Consider the following 16,299-nt stretch of genomic DNA (forward strand, 5'->3'; position numbering starts at 1 on the left):
TCCCCACTACCACCCTGGTTATGATTACCATCATCACTCACCTGCATGACTATAACAGCCTCCTCCCTGTTTTCCCTGCTTCCATGCTCCTTTGGAAGGCCACAGGGAGAAGCCTTCTTTGCCTCTTCCAGCTTCTGGTGGTTCCAGATGTTCCTTGGCTTGGGGCTTCCTAACTTCAATCTCTACCTCTGTCTCCACATGGCCTTCTCCTCTGCACCTTATCTTCCTATTGTTGGTGACCTCCTCTTATGGGTCATTAAGTTTTGGGTCCACTTGGATAATCCGCAATGATCTCAATCTCATCTTAAGATCCTTAACTTAATTACATCTGCAAAGATCCTTTTTCCAAATAAGGTCACATTCATAGGTTCTGGGTGGACATATCTTTTAAGGAGCCATCATTCAACTGAGTACAGAGGTGAATCTCAGAAGCTAAAAGAGTTTAAATTGAGTTTAAACTTTAGTCCTCCAGTGAGTGATTATTTTTCAAAGCATAGAAGACTCTTGGCCTGCACATACTTGCGATCTCAGCACTGACTGTCCATGCATCACTTCAAAGGTCATTCTGAGGAGGGAGTGTCTGCATTGTGTTTGCTGCAAGGCTAACTTGGGGCTATGAGTCTAGCCAGGGACCTTGCTGCAACCCCAAACCCACCAGATCATTGCTGGGGGTATTGTCATTGCTACTAAGGGGCCAAAATAGTTTCCTTCTGAAAAATGACCTCCCCAAAGAGAGCTAGCTACCTGCTATGCTGGTGACAAAAGGAAAAAGAAGGGATCCAAGAAAGTGCTGGTTCTGATCAAGGATGGTAGACTGCCTCTCTGATGGATGATCCCCAATAATCTCCCCACCTAGTTTTGTTTTTTGTTTTTTGTTTTTTTAAGATTTTATTTATTTATTTATTTGAGACAGAGAGAATGAGAGAGAGAGAGCACATGAGAGGGGGGAGAGTCAGAGGGAGCCTGATGCGGGACTCGATCTAGGGACTCCAGGATCATGACCTGAGCCGAAGGCAGTCGCTTAACCAACTGAGCCACCCAGGCGCCCTCCCCACCTAGTTTTGTTTTTTTTTTTTTTTTTAAGATTTTATTTATTTATTTGACAGATACACAGTGAGAGAGGGAACACAAGTGGGGGAGTGGGAGAGGGATGAGCAGGCCTCCCGCCAAGCAGGGAGCCCGATGTGGGGCTCGATCCCAGGACCCTGGGATCATGACCTGAGCCAAAGGCAGACGCTTAACGACTGAGCCACCCAGGCGCCCCCCCCCCCCCCAGTTTTTACGCCCTTATGTAATCCCCTCCCCTCAAGCATGGGCTGGGGATACAATATAGTAAAATTGTCAGGATGTTATTTCTAAAATTTCCATGGCTTCTGTATTGCTCACCTTTTCTCACTCTCTAGCTTTCTTGCTCTGCAGGAAGCCAGCTCCCATGTCAAGCAGCCCTGTGGGGAGGCCCGTGTGGCAAGGAACTAATCTCTCCAGCCAACAGCCTACAAGAACCTGAGGTCCTTGGTCCAGGGGCCCTCAAGGAACTGAAGCCTGCCAACAGCCTTGTGAGTAAGCTCGGAAGTGGACCTTCCGAGGCCCGCAGACAGCCTATGTGTGAGCTTGGAAGCTGATCTCCCCGCCCCAGATGACCTCTCTTATGATGCAGCCCTGGCCAACACTTTGATTGGAGCCTGTGGAAGACCCTGAGCCAGATGCCTCCCCACTAAGCTGTGCCCAGATTCTTGCCCCACAAAAACTGTGAGATGATAAAACATTTGTCAATTAAGCCACTACGTTTTGGAGTAATTAGTTGTGCAGTGATAGATATACTCAGATCTAAATTCCTAGGATATATTCAACTATGTGGAAGCCTCATGCTATAACAGTAGCTGTGTTTACAAATTTGAGGATTCACAGATATTAGCTCATATCCCTTCTCAAGAATCCTACAACATCTCCTCCTACTCCTTTTCTTTTTCTATTTTTAAATAAACATATCAAACTATAGTGACAGTTACACATTCTATTTTTTTCTGCCCCATGTGTTGTGAGCATTTCCCCATCTCATTAACTATTCTTCAAAGCATTCTTTATTCCTCGCACCTCTTCAGCAGCCCATTATAGGAGTGCGCCAATGTTAATTTAATCACTCCCCTCTCTTATGTTTTGAGCTCAAGGTAGGGTTTTAACTCCTTGGGTCACATCTATGAGTACATGCCGGCCCCTTCAAGCAGGGCTTATGGGACGAGTATGGGGTAGGGGGAAGGCAGGATCGTCTGTGTTTAAGTGCTCCTAATGTTGCATTAAGTCTGTGCCACTTCCTGGTTATGTGTCCTTGGGCTGGTTACTTAACACTCCCAGGCCTCAGTTTCCCCTTCTGGACAGTGGGAATAATATCCATACCTACCTCACAGAGTTATTGAGGGATATTAGAGGCATAACCTGGAGTTAACCCAAGTAAAACACAGCACAGTATCTGACTATATTTAGGGTATATGGACACAAGTCAGACCACAATATCCTCACAAACACACACCCTGCTCCTCGTTGAGTCCTGGTCCATGGTGCATTGTATCACCTCTTGTTCCAGACTCCAGCTGGCCTCCAATCAAAAGCACCTTGTCTGCTCTCCATGAGTCTGTGGTGACCCCACCTCTGGCACCACCCACAATCCTGCAACCATCACACCAGGTCTAGCTGTGTGGTCCTGGGCAAGTTCAGCCTGTCTCTGGGTCTCAGCTTCCTCATTTGTGATTTGAGGAGGGGGTTAGATTGGGAGGTCCATGATGGATTGCCCACCTCTAAACTCTAGACTATTACCTCTTTTTTCAAAGGCCCTTCAGTTTCAACCATGCCGAGCACAATCAGAGCTTTAAAGAACGGGCCAATGCAAAAAGAATTGGAAAACATTTTAATTTATTTACCATAACATGTGTGCTGAGACTTGTGCTCAGCATCCTGGAGTGTGTTAAATACTAGCATAGTGTCTGTTTACATGTGTGTGAAAATCTGGGTGAAGAATTGGGGTTTCTCATCTCGGGCCCCTTACAGAGCTTGTCCTGAGTCTGAGTGAGAACCCACACACAGCCCCCCACCAACCCCTACCCCAGTAGATACTGCAGCTGAGCTCCTGCCTGGGAGAGGCAGGGAGCCATTTGGGAATAGCCTGGGGAGCTGACCCTGGAGAATCTCCCAGAGGTCTTGGTATGGCTATGGGTGCCCCTCCTGCAGAAATCCCTGGGGGGACGGTTCCAGGCTTCTCCCCAACTCCAACCCACAGGTTCAGCTCCTTGGCACTGAAAACACTGCTAGGGAAGAAAGAGTCCACTTCCGGGCTCCTGCTTGGCCTCTCCCTATCCAGGCTTGGACTCTGGACTAGCCCCAGCTAGGGTGAGGTTTCAGGAACTGCAGGGCTCTGTCACAAACCAGAAGAAAGAGCTCCTTCCCGTTCCCAGCACATAAACCTCACACCAGCCCCCAGTTTCTAGGACTTCAACTCCTAGGGTGCCCGGGCCAGGATCCCACCAGGAGAAGGAGGAATAGATGGTGGTGTTTCAGGTCCCCCAAAAGGCTGTGTGACCTTGGGCATGTCACATGGCTTCTCTGGCCTCCGTCTCCTTATCTAAAAAAGTGGTGTGATCATCTGGATTTTGCAGAATGACCATGAAGTGGAAATAAGATAATGGCGGTGACAGGGCCTGGAAGTGCTGGGCAGCAGTGATAACGTTCTCTTCCTGGTGAAATGCTGGGCCAGCTGGTCAGCCAAGAAAGGCAACTCCAGTGGTAAAGGAGGAGATGCCTATGTGCTGAGGCTGCTACTTCAGCCCAAGGAAGGGGCTAGCTCGGCTCCCAGGGATGGGTTAGAAGTGGACTTGAGCAGAGGAGAGCAGGGGGAAAGCCAAGAGTGGGAGAGGGCTGGAATCCACACCCAGCCCTTGCTGATCTGCTGCGGATAATGCCGCAGGCTTGTGCTCCCCACCCTGCAGGCAGGCCAGCCCCAGAGCAGTTGAGAGGCTGTCAGGTGAGGACCCCAGCTTCCCTCTGGTGGGGTGCTCCATCACAAGGGGCTGTAGAGGGGTGGGTTGGGCCGGGGGACCGGGCAGGAGGGTGTCGAGCTTGGAGGAAGGCCTTGGCAGGCTGGAGCCAGTGGGCGAGGCTGACTGGACAGGGCTGGGGGACAGTTGGGCAGGAGGTGCAGTGACCTGGGTGGAGTCAAGGGACAGAGAAGGCAGAGGGGACAGGGGGAGGCCAGGCGAACTATGAGGCTGTGGATCTGGAGAGAGCCGGTGAGCCGACGGAGAAGAGACTGAGGTCTGAAACAGGCCCCGCTGCTCCCGGCAGCCATGTTGTCCATGGAGCATGGGGTCCGGGGGCCGCTCGGTCTGGCCCCAGCAGCCAGGGGTCGCTGGAGCCAACCAGGTGGCAGAGTCCATGAGGCACAGGCGCTCATGCGCATGCAGGGTCCGGCTCCACCACACCAGCTCGGCCTGCAGGGCCTGGATCTCCTTCCGCAGCACGTGGTTGTGTTTCTCCAGGGTCTCGTGCTGCTGGGGGCAGAAGCAGATGGGTGGGGGAGGGGATGTCAGCCAGCATGAGTCCTGTACCCCGTCCCTAGCGTCCTTAACTTAGAGGGAAAGGTATATTGCCATCCAAATGTCTCAGCGAGGGCCCCTTGGCTCCTCTCTGGCCGGCTCTCCACAACCACCCAGCCCCTCTTGCCCATTCCACTCCTCCTGGGGCTCAGATTGGCCTGCTCTCCATCCTCACCACCGGTCCCCTGGGCCAGCTGGTCTCCACCAGCCGGCCACCTCCACTCACTTGAGAACTCCACCAGCGTCCTGACTGGGGCGCCCCTGAAACCACCCTGTTCTCTTGGCCCAGAGGGACAGTTTGGCAATTACGGGATCAACTGTACATTCAAGTTCAAGTCCTTTAAAGGCTCCCACACCTCCCTGTACACCGTGGCCCCAGCTCACACCTCCAGCTTTATCTCTCTGGGATATCTATCTTCTCCTGCTCCCCTTAATTTCCTGTCCCTCCAGTGGACTCTGCTTCCTCACCACATTTCCTGTCTCCTCTGCCTGCACGCTCTTCCAGTCCCTCCTCCCCTGGGCTAATCCTGACGTGGCCTTCTCATGACAGCTTGGAGGTCATTCTGTCTCGCACACTTCTAGGCTGCTCCATGCCCCTGTCAGATCTCCCTAGTGCCCAGAACTGACTCACGGAGGCACTGTGGGAGGAGCCCCGGGTAGTGTTTCAGAGGGTGGCAGCACCGGAATGTTCTATTCGGCACCCCCAAATCAGCATCTGGGTAAGTTCTGTTCTGCTGGACTCTGGGTTCTGAGAACCCACTGATAGTGTGCAGTTTTAAACGACCCTTTATAGTGACAGCAATGAAAGACCTTTCTTTCCACAGCTCCTAAGGCTGAGTGACTTCCTCTTGTTCCCTCCCCTACCATACCCCTTTTGTGGACAATTTTTATTTATCTTTTCTCTATTTTCTTTTTTTCATTGATTTGAAAGAGAGAGAGAGACTGCGTGAGCAGGGGAGGGGCAGAGACAGAAGCTCAAGCTGACTCCTTGCTGAGCACAGGGCCCTACTGGCCCCACACGGGCTCCACTTGGGGCTCCATCTCATGACCCATGAGATCATGACCTGAGCTGAAACCAAGAACTGGACGCTTAACCCACTGAGCCACCCAGGCGCCCCTTTTGTGGATAGTTTTTCAAAGGGGAAGCCATAAGGATGTTTTACATAAAAATGTTGCTGAGAGCATGAACTCAAAATGCTAACAGGCCTCAAAACCCCTAGCAGCCCTACTTCCAGGCTGGTCTCTGCATGTGGAATGATATTTTTAAAACATGGCATTAGGTCACCTCTCACCTAAATTCTCCGCAGGCTTCAATTCTCCTCCAGAAACTGAGTCATTTGTTGGTTCAGTCCTTCCTTCCCTCGTTATCTCTAGGCCGCTCACGTGTTACCTCCTCAGGGGAGGCTTCCCCAGTTAGGTTTCCGTCACCCCACCCTCCCCGCTCCCTTGCCTCTGCCCTGCTGTATTTGGCCCCACAGCGCTTATCACCAGCTGACATCCCCAATCCCCCACGGATAATTTATTTGTCTGTCTGGCTCCCCCATGAAAATATGAGCCCTGGAGAGTGCGGGGCAGTTTTTTGTCTGCCGTGTTCGAAGCTGTATTGCCGATGCTGAGAACTGTACCTGTCACATGGGAGACACTCAATAGGCCTTTTTAGGAGGCGTGAACACATGAATGCACGAAGTCTCCACCCTGCCAGGCGGGCACCATCCTGGTCCTCACTCACACACGCCCGCGCCAGCACTATTTCATCTGCCAGCAGGCCTTTTCCTACCTTCATCCGTTTGGAAAACTCCTATGCATCCTTCAACACCAGCTCAGACTCCATCTCCATTATCACCCTGATGCCACTGTGTGTTGCCCCCACTTTGTGCTCCTAGAGCACTTTATTCCGATTCCATCATCCGCTCCACAGGGCACGACTGAGTTCCTTCTATTTGTCGGGCACTGCTCCAGGTGATGGGGAAACAGCAGAGGACAAAATAGTTCCCTGCCTTCATGCTCCTTCTAGTCCGGTGAGGGAGACGAGCAACAGACCTCAAATATGTAAGTTCAGGGCTAACAAGAAGAATAGAGCAGAGTACAGGTAGCCGGCTCTTTAGATCATGTGGTTTAGAAAGGCCCTTCGGAGGAGGTGACATTTAAACCAAACAACTGGAAAGAAGTGAGGATCTAGCCGGACTGTGGCCTGAGGCTAGAGGGAACAGTCTCTGCAGAGCCCCTGGGCTGGATGTGCGGGGCCATTGAAGGAACAGGGAGAACAGGGTGTGGGGTGTTAGGGGAGGAGACAGCATAGGGCCTTCGGCAGGCAGGGCTGCAGAATTTCACTCTGCACTGTAAGAACTAAGGTGTAAGCATTTTTCCCAAGGGCCAGGTCCTGAGCCCAGCTCTGAATCCTTTCCCTGGGATGGAACCGGTGATGTCCTTTCTCTCTGCCACAGAGGAAGAAGAAAAGCTCCAAGGGTCAGCTTACCATCCAAGGTCAAGTTACCATCCAAGGTTAAGAGGCAAGTACAGTGGAGCCCTCCCCAACCCCACTGGGCTCCTTTGCCTCCTTTAGTCGCCACAAGGGTCCTGCCAGTGGGCAGGGATTATGGTCCCCGTTTTTGGATGAGGACAGTGAAGCTCAGCGAAGGAAGTGACTTGTAGCTATGAGTGCCATGGCTGGGACTCTAAAGCAGCGCATCTTAACCCTGAACGAGTTTCTCATAGGGTGAGTGCTTGTCTCCTCTCCCTAGATCCCGAGTGCCTCAAGGGCAGGGCTGGGCCGCGGACACACCTTTGTGTCCCCAGAGCCCAGCGCAGGTCTGGCACAGTTTGTACTCAGCACCTCTCTCAAGCTCAGGAGACCTGGAAACATACAGCAGTGGAGGGAGAGCCGCTCACAGGCGTGGAGATAGGGATGGAGGAGAGGTGGCCAGGCCAGGAAAGTGGAGTCAGGGTAGGGAAGAGAAGGCATCCCCCACCTGGTGCAGGGCGTCCGCCTTGTCCGTGTGCTTCTGCCGGCTGCGCTGGGCGGCTGCGCGGTTCTTCTGCTTCTTCTTCAGCCTCTGATGCTCCTCGGGGTCCTGCAGGGTGTGAGGCAGAGGGCTCAGGGGTCCCGGCAGGGGCTTGCACCCTCTGTCCAGGCCATCTGTAAAGCCACACTCTCCCCGATCCAATTCCCCAAGGGTCTCCTGTCTCCTAGAGGCCCCACACACGGCATCGCTCGCAGGTACACCTTGTTGGAACACCTGCCTCACCCACACGGCCTGCTTACAGCTAACAGTGGGGGAGGACGAACGGAGAAGCCCAAAGCCTCAGTTCGAATGCAGACAGAACGGACTTCACGCCTACACTCTGCTTAGCAGCCATCCGGCTCCGGGCAAATCGCTCCCTTCTGGAGCCCAGCTGCCTCATCCGCACAAGGGCCACAAAGCAGGCATGAGCTTCATCAGCAAGGGCAGGGCCAGGGTCCGATTCGGCTCCGTGAGCCCAGGCCCAGCCCAGGCCCGAAGCTGATATTCAGTGACACAACAGATTTTTATTGAGCACCTACTGTGTGCCAGGCACCGAGTGAGGGGGACAAAAGAGCAAATCAAGCAGGCAAAAATCCCAGCCCTCAAGTTGCTGACATTCTGTGTGGCAGCAACCTGGAAGGAATGCATGAGTGGACCCAAAGCTTCCCAGCAGTGCCCCTCCTCCTCCCCGGGACCCCACATTAGGGGGTCCGTGAAACTTAGACAAAATATTTAACCCCAATGCCCCACGTTTTGGAAGGTTGGGCAAGAGAGAATGTTGGAGACCCCACAGCCCAAATCCCCCTTCCCCTAGGTCACTCTGGGAGTGTGTTCTGACTGTAGGGAGCTCAGACGGGACCCAAGACCCTGCCCTCCCTGGCTGAGAACTCCATGTTGCTCAGTTGATGGTCATTAAGAGGTCCATCGCAGGTTCTGGGAGGGCGAAGAGACTGGAGCCTGGGGGAAAGACCTGCACTTGACAGAAGGAGGTAGGCTTCTGGTACTTGGGTCCTGGGACAGGAGCAGGAACTCCAAGGGGAGCCACACCAGAGAATCTGGGGAGGGAAGAGAATGCTCCCATAAGGGCAATGAGGGGAGGGTGGGTGAGGAGACAGCACTATTCAGAAGCCACATTCTGAAACGGGAGCCTGGCTCTGCACTATGAGAGCAGGAAAGCCCTCACTTCAATCACCTGGGGAAACTGAAGCCCAGAGAGGGGTATGTGGATCCCATGGTCACACCGCCTGTGAGTACAGAGCTGGGACTAGAAGCTCTGACCATGCCCCTCCCTGCCTGGGAACTGGGGACGCTTGGCCCTATTCCCCTTCTCATCCCCTGTCCCTGGTTCCCTGTACTCACCGTCCTGGTCAGCAGCCCACTGCCCCCACAGAGGTGCATGGCTTAGGCAAGGGGCGGGCAGAGGCTCAGTTCGGGTGTCCCTCTGCCACTGTGACCTCCCAGTGCCCTCTGGGGGCTCAAGGAAGTGGCAGCTCTTTAAATCCCCGGTGACCACTCCGCCCCCAGCAAACCAAGTTTCAGTTTCTTCTAAAGCCACTGGCTGCTCAGAATCCCTGGCTCGGGTTGGCTCACGTGGCTGGAATTTCCTAACACGAACTGGCCTTCCGGTTGGGTCCCTTTTCTGGAAGGAGAGCGATGACAACGGAGGGGACACCAAAAGTCTGTTATTGGGGGAGGGTTCTGGGGGAGGGAGGGCAGGCAGCCAGGCACAGAGACAAGAGGCGAAGCCAATGGGGAGCCAAGGGCTCATGTGGGACACGGGAGAGCCTCTGGGAGCTGGAACTGCTGGCGTCCAGGTTTGCCGCCCACCTCTGGCCCGTGGGAGCCGCGCAGCTTTGAGAATGTGATTCATCCTCTCTGAGTCTTAGTTTCCTCGTCTCTAATGGGTGTAGGGGGATGGGACAAGTAGCTACTCAGAGCTTCACGGAGGAACCAAGCAAGATAATACAACCACCCCCAAACCCTCGGAGACCAGTGTTGAGGCAAGTGTGCAAAAATAAGCAATGGCCCTTAAATAGGAGAACAGATGGATAAATTACTGTGTTTTCATTCAACAGACCACGCAGAAGTAGAGGGAGCGGTGTCTAGCGGTTAGGAGAACAGCCTCCAAGCTATGTGACTTGGGGACATAATTTCACCTTTCTGGGGAGCCTGGGGGGCTCAGCTGATTAAGCGTCTGCCTCAGGTCATGATCTCGGGGTCCTGGGATCGAGCCCCACGTCGGGCTCCTTGCTCAGCGGGGAGCCTGCTTCTCCCTCTCCCTCTGCCTGCTGCTCCCCCTGCTTGTGCTCTCTCGCTCGCTCTCTCAAATAAAAAAATACAATCTTAAAAAAAATTAATTTCACCTTTCTGTGCCTTTGTTTTCAAATCTATAAAGGGGGGATAAAAATAATTCTGTCAGGAACGTGAAATGCGGTGAGGCGGGCCAGGCACCCGCAACCATGCCTGGTACAGAGGAAGAGTTCGACAAATACTTGCAACTCTGATCTGCTGGGCGATTCAGAGCTGCACTGAGCATCATGCCTGAGAGTCCGTCACGTCCAGTTGTTTGAACATCACAAGCTGCAACAAGATCCAAACAACACCATTTCTGTAAGGTTGAATCATATGGGTACGCAAATATGTAATCAAAGTATAAAAATGTGCATGGGAATGAGAAACACGAAATTCAGAATGTGGTGACTGGGGTGCACCGATATACAGGGATTTCAGTGTCTGTGGTATCCTGTGGCTTAAACACTCTGATAATATTATTACCTACATGTTGGTGTATACCTGTTTCCTTTTTTTTTTTAAGATTTTTTTTTTTTTTTTTTTTTTTGTCAGAGAGAGAGAGAGAGAGGCAGACAGAGGGAGTAGCAGGTGTCCCACTGAGCAAGGATCCCGATGCAGGACTCGACCCCCGAACCTTGGCATCATGACCCGAGCCGAAGGCAGACGCTTAACCGACTGAGCCACCCAGGCGTTCCTGAAGTGTTTCCTAATAAATACTTCTGTTAAAGACTTAGCAAACCCAGAAGCCTCAGGCAAACCTGCACGGTTGTTGTATCTCTAAAGGAGACCGTGCACGGAAGGGACATCTGTCTGGGGACAGAGGAGCCAGGAACCCCGGTCCGAGAACAGCATAGCCACTGATGTGCGGTGCCCAGGGTCCCGTGGTCTGGTGACTAGAGCACCTCGGATTGTATCTGAGTCCTGAGGGCTCAAGGCTGATGGTGTGGGATCACAGGAATGGCAAATAGTGTAGATGGGATCTTCTGATAGGTAATGGTGTCCCGCAGGGCGGTGTTGAGGGGTTCACAGCCGCCTCGGAGCTTCTTAGAAAAGAGCAGGGCAGATGAGTCGCAGCATCTGCCGTGCTGTGATTGATTAGTGATGTCTGCCTTGAGCGGGGCTGGGGGAGTGGCCACCCCTGCTCTGCCTAGAATTGGGCATGAAACCAGTCTGGGCTTTAGAGTCAGACGCGACTCTGATACTTGGCACTCAAAGGTCGATGCGGCCTCAACATTGTCATACGTACGCTGTAGATGACAATGAGATCGTACCTATTTTACAAAGTTGCTTTGAAGATGGAAAAGAATGAGCTGAGAAGAAAGCTCTCTGCATATGGTCAAGTGCTATCCCGCTAGAATCCGTTCCCCTTGGTGAGATTTGTGGGAACCCGGGATTAATGAAGCCTCCTAATTGTAAATGCCCAGGCGAGGGGGGGATGGGCATGACAGCTGGGTCTGGCCCTCCTTGCTTGAAAGGGGTCGGGGAGCAGAGGCTGAAGTGGGGCATCGCATGCAGGGAGGCTGCCTCAATGTCTCTGGATGATTTTTGTTCCTCAAAAACCAAGAGGGCCAGGTCATCTTGCCTGAGGCGGGCCCCTAAGGGGCTCATTAAGCCAGTCCATGAGCTCCACAGGGAAGGATCTGGGAAAGCCACACATGTGATATAACCAAGAAAAAAAAAAAAATCTGTGGGGTAGGGAGGCAGTGGCTAGGCCCCAGACTTGGACCCCCAGTCTTTCCCTCTGCAGACCCTAGCTTGGGGTGGAAAGGAGACAGTCAGCAAGTGTGCCTGTGGCCTCTCTCAGGAGGCCACAGCCCTGGAGGAAGTCTGAAGAAGGCAGCGCTTATGGCTGGCTCTCCCTGAGCCATGTCAGGGATGAGGGACACAGAATGGGTAATGTTTTTGTTTTTTTTTTAAGATTTTATTTATTTATTTGACAGAGAGAGACACAGCGAGAGAGGGAACACAAATAGGGGGAGTGGGAGAGGGAGAAGCAGGCTTCCCACGGAGCAGGGAGCCCGATGCGGGGCTCGATCCCAGGACCCTGGGATCATGACCTGAGCCGAAGGCAGACGCTTAACCGACTGAGCCACCCAGGCGCCCCAGAATGGGTAATGTTTAACCACGAATGGCTGTGCGTGGCTTCCCCAAGAGGTGGACGCCCTCCCAGGCCGGCAGGGCAGGCTTCTGGGTCCTCCAGGGCAACCTTCTACTTAGAAGGGAAAGAGACTAATGCCCAGAGAGCCCAGGTGGCCTGGAGGGAGGGGGCGGAGCTGGAGGGAGGACACACCTCTCTCCTCCGAGCCCTGAGTCCTCGTCCACAGCCAGGGCGGGAGGGCCTGATCCTCTAGTTGGAAGCCTGCAGCCCCTGCAGGGGGAGGCTGGGAGGCCTCCCCAAACCAGAGCTACAGAGTGAGCTCTTGGGCAACGGGGTCGTTTCCTGTCTTACTCTCCAAAGTATCAAACACTGCCTCCACATAAGGGGTGATCAATTGATGAATGAATGAATGCAAGTCCCGCAGACAGCTTGCCAGAAACCCCAAAAGCTTCCTGGACGAGTAAAGAAACTTCTGCCTTACTCATTCCCACAGGACCTGCCTTGGATTCCTGGGGGGTGCTCTCCTCAACCAACCTCCTCATTTTACCAGCGAGGAAACTGAAGCACAGGGAGGATACAGTCACACAGCTGGTTTGGGAGAAGCCCTGTCCCAGTTCCTTCCCACACCTTACGGGCTTGGAGAGATGCTGGGGGTCTCCAGTTGTCCAGGCATGAAGACCCTCTGTCTAGGTCTCCCCCACCTCCCACCGTGCACACCCCTCACTTGAGGCCTGGTCTTCTCGGGATAGCAGAGAAAGAGACCAAGTGGCTGCAGACGGGGCTGAGGCTGGCTATAGACTTCCCACTTGCAACTGTGGATGGACCTGCGTGGGAGCGAAGCCTCGGCCCACACCAGTTCACACCCCGCCCAGGGTGTGAGACTCACACCCAGCACATCAGCTGGCTGGCAGGCCTGGGTGGGGAGTCCATGGCAGCAGAGGGCACTTCCTCCTACCGGGGAGATCAGAGAAGGTCCTCCAAAGAAGAAACTCTTTAGCAAGGACACTGAAGGATGGGCAGGCTCCATCCTGGGGCCTGGAACTTGGTCTCGGGCAAGTCACTTGACTCTTTCTGCCTCTTCTGTAAAGTGGGCATAATAATATAAGGATTTGATGAAGTCATATATGTAAAGGGCTTAGCACAGTGCCTGGCACATAAACATTGGGTTCAACTTTTAATGAAGGCACTCAATAAATATCTGAGAAATTTTTGTCCACATAACCAAAGGCTTGTATTTTAGTTCATTATTATTATGTATTTTAAGAAAAAAAATGGTGGAGGGGCACCTGGGTGGCTCAGTCGGTTAAACGTCTGCCTTCGGTTCAGGTCACGATCCCAGAGGCAGAGTCTTGGGATGGAGCCCCACGTCGTCGTCATCAGGCTCCCTGCACAGCGGGGAGTCTGCTTCTGCCCCTCCCCCTGCTCCTTCTCTCTCTCTCTCTCAAATAAAAAATCTTAAAAAAAAAAGAAAAAAGGTGGAGTACATGAGGGATGAGGTTTTTTTTTCCTAATGAAATACCTTTTTAGTGGGAAAAAAAGTGTTGCTGTCCACGTGTAAGCAGTAGCACTTAATATTTGATGTCAGTTGTTCAAAATTTCTCATGCTTCTAAAGGGCTATTAATAACAGATGGGAAATTAGGATTCTCTGCATTCTTAGTTTTCTAAATGATCTAACTCAAGCTTAAGTTACTGGCAAGTCTAGAGCGTAACAGCTTTAGGCACAGCTGGATCATGATGCCCAAACTATGTCATCAGGAGCGAGCGTCTCACCCTCACTCTTCTAGAAGATGGCCACGAGGAGGGCGCATCCCTCCACCCCCCGCCACTTTCCCAGAGGTTCCCACAAAGGGCCAGGACTTGGTTTGGCTTAAGTCACGTGGCTATTCCTGACATCAGTCACTGTGGCCAGGAGATAAAGTAAGATAGGCCAGGCAGGGGTCTCAGGCCCATCCTGGAGCTCAGGAGAAGGGGTCAGCCCTGTTTTAACTCTAGGGACAGGGGGTGAGGGAAGGGCAACCCCCATAGGGCTGTTGGCGGGAGAAGGGGTAACAGATACTGGGCTGACGCCACCACCTTGGCTCAGATTCAGACGTGAGGAAACTGCTGCTAGAGATGCATCCCTTGGTGGAGTCACATTCACCAGGTGGGATGGACTCCATGCCCCCACGTCTGACACCAACCCTACACCCTCTCTTTCCTTTGCTTCACAGGGACCCATGGGTGGAAAAGCGGAGGCCTGCTGAGGGAAAGATTCCAAATGAACCGAATGCTGGGCAGGGACTAGGGCAGCGACATCTTGGGGACTCCCCAGGGCTGAGGGAGGAAAAGACTGACTTTCACTTCAGCACAGCACCCTGTGAACACTCATCCCAGCTGCAATCTGCAAATAGCCGGGCTTCCCAGGAACTGGGTGACTTCACCGGGGCTCAGTGACGCTGTCACTGCTCAGCTATCAGTGGGAGCTGGGGCAGGGTGCCCAGCCCTCGTCCTGCTGGGCCCTCTGCTGCCCCCAAAGCTTTGTGCTTCTGATTTTCTGTTCCTTGAACATACACGTCTTTCCCGGAAGCAGACTCAAACTTTTGGGAGTGGGCAGGGAGTATAAATAATTAACAGCTGAGCGCAAGAGTCAGCAAACCTCCCAGGGCTTTGCAGGATGTGGCCCTGGTGACTGCAGCTCCTGGATTTTCCAGGTGGTCCAAGTCCCAGACAGGCTAGGGTTCAAATCCCTGCTCTGCCACTTCCAGCTGTGTGACCTTAGACACGGCCCATGGTTTCTCTGGGCCTCAGTTTCCTTGTCTGTAAAATGGGGACAATACCCTTGCTTTGCCAGTGCTGTCATGATGACGGAAACCACGGATGGAAAGCAGTCACCCAGGGGCGCCTGGGTGGCTCAACGGGTTAAGTGTCTGACTCTTGATTTCGGCTCAGGTCATGATCTCCTGGGATCGAACACCTTGTCGGGCTCTGCGCTCAGTGTGGAGTCTGCTTGAGATTCTCTCTCTCCCTCTCTTTCCCTCTGCCCCTCCCTCTGCCCACATTCTCTCTCTCAAAATAAATGAAGAGAAAATGTTAAAAAAAAAAAGAGAGAGAAAGCAAGCAAGCAGTCACCAGCAAGTTCCCTCTTGTCCCAGCGTCCCTGGCTGGCTCTCCCTTGTCACATCTCCTCTGCCTGCTGCACATAGCAGAGAGGCCCATGCTGGGGACCCTGCTAAGATCCTAGACACTAGAGAGGAAGGGCTGTCACCCTGGCCTTTGAGGGAGCCTCTCCACTCCCCAAATGACTCTCCCTCATTTTGTCTTTGGTGCTGGACACCAGGAAGGCCTTGCTCTGAGGCTAGTGGGGCAGGGTCATGAGCCAGAGCCTGGAGGGCGGAAGTGGGTGGGACATACAAGCCCAACTCAGCGTGGCCAATGTCCCCCAAGCAAGAGACAAGAGAGCACTTGCCTTGGCTGACCCATCCCAAGTACTGTACCAAGGGTGCCAAGAGCTTTGGCAAGGCAGCTTGGCCATAAGTCGTGGTCAGAAGATTCTGGAGATTGTCCATCCGGTCTCCTTGCTTTATGGGTGGGGAAAGTAAGGTTCGGCGAGAGAAGGGGACTTGGCCAAGTGCAAGGACATGGCAGAATCCGGCTGACAGGTTCTGCCACAGCCCCAGCAGGCTTTTACCATCGTGCTCTTCTTGATCCAGCTCGTGCTCTTCTTGATCCAGCTCATGGCTTCTGGCTCTGGAGCAGAAATAATGAGGACACAGAGCACCCTCAAGCAGATGGGGAACGTTCCTCCTTCCTGTGGAGGAAACCCGCTGTGGGTCTGCAAGGGAAAGACTGCTGACCCACGGTGAAGTACCCATGAGGATGGGGCCTCCCACAGGTCCCGGGCCAGGGGTCCTGAAGCTGAAGGGGGTCCCCATGCAGAAGAAAGCCTAGGAAAGGGTCCCAGGAAAACTGGATCTACCGGCAACTCACGTGCTACCAGGCACAGGGCCTCAGGCAGGCTTGTGCCCTCTCTGGGGCTCAGTTTTCTCATATGTAACGTGAAAGAATGTGACAACTCACCTTTCAGGGCCCCTCTTGCTGTGGCTGGAGGCTGGGGCTGGCCTGAGGCTTTCTGGGAGATGGACACCTTGCAGCCTGGGGAGTCTGTGCCATTTAAGAGAACAGAGGGGGCTTTCTATCAGACAAGGGGACACTGAACTGAGGGTGGGTACGTGGGCTCGGGAGGTCTGGGCCCTCTCCTGGTACTGCCACCTGCCTGACTCCCACTCTAGGCCTCAGCTCCCCGGGTGCCCAGGAGACGCTCTTTTCAGTGTGGGCCGCTCTGGG

At 53.4% G+C, this 16,299-nt stretch overlaps 1 protein-coding gene across 2 annotated transcripts; it reads right to left on the bottom strand.

Moving 5' to 3' along the window:
• Positions 1-1,379: 1,379 nt before the first annotated feature.
• BATF2 (basic leucine zipper ATF-like transcription factor 2) lies at positions 1,380-9,150 on the bottom strand. Of its 2 annotated transcripts, none has more exons than XM_035013183.1 (3): positions 8,945-9,150; positions 7,553-7,654; positions 1,380-4,535 (listed from the first exon to the last, which is right to left on the bottom strand). In XM_035013183.1, exons 1-3 carry the CDS (start codon positions 8,981-8,983, stop codon positions 3,852-3,854), a joined length of 825 nt encoding a protein of 274 aa, XP_034869074.1. In that variant the 5' UTR covers positions 8,984-9,150; the 3' UTR covers positions 1,380-3,851. The 2 variants fall into 2 exon arrangements, with proteins under 2 accessions (XP_034869074.1, XP_034869073.1); XM_035013182.1 differs by having other exon boundaries at positions 1,381-4,538; positions 8,945-9,149.
• Positions 9,151-16,299: the final 7,149 nt, after the last annotated feature.

This window comes from Mirounga leonina, unplaced genomic scaffold (genome assembly GCF_011800145.1).
Source record: "Mirounga leonina isolate KUSES-001 unplaced genomic scaffold, KU_Mleo_1.0 Mir_166, whole genome shotgun sequence".
Lineage (NCBI taxonomy): Eukaryota > Metazoa > Chordata > Mammalia > Carnivora > Phocidae > Mirounga > Mirounga leonina.

What these genes read in the sequence shown, in the direction of transcription:
- BATF2 (XM_035013182.1), bottom strand. Translation starts at nt 8,983, where the DNA reads ATGCACCTCTGTGGGGGCAGTGGGCTGCTGACCAGGACG. An exon ending in GTGGGCTGCTGACCAGGACG is followed by an intron (nt 7,655 to 8,944) that starts GTGAGTACAGGG and finishes CACACCCTGCAG; the next exon opens with GACCCCGAGGAGCATCAGAG. An exon ending in AGGCGGACGCCCTGCACCAG is followed by an intron (nt 4,539 to 7,552) that starts GTGGGGGATGCC and finishes TTCTGCCCCCAG; the next exon opens with CAGCACGAGACCCTGGAGAA.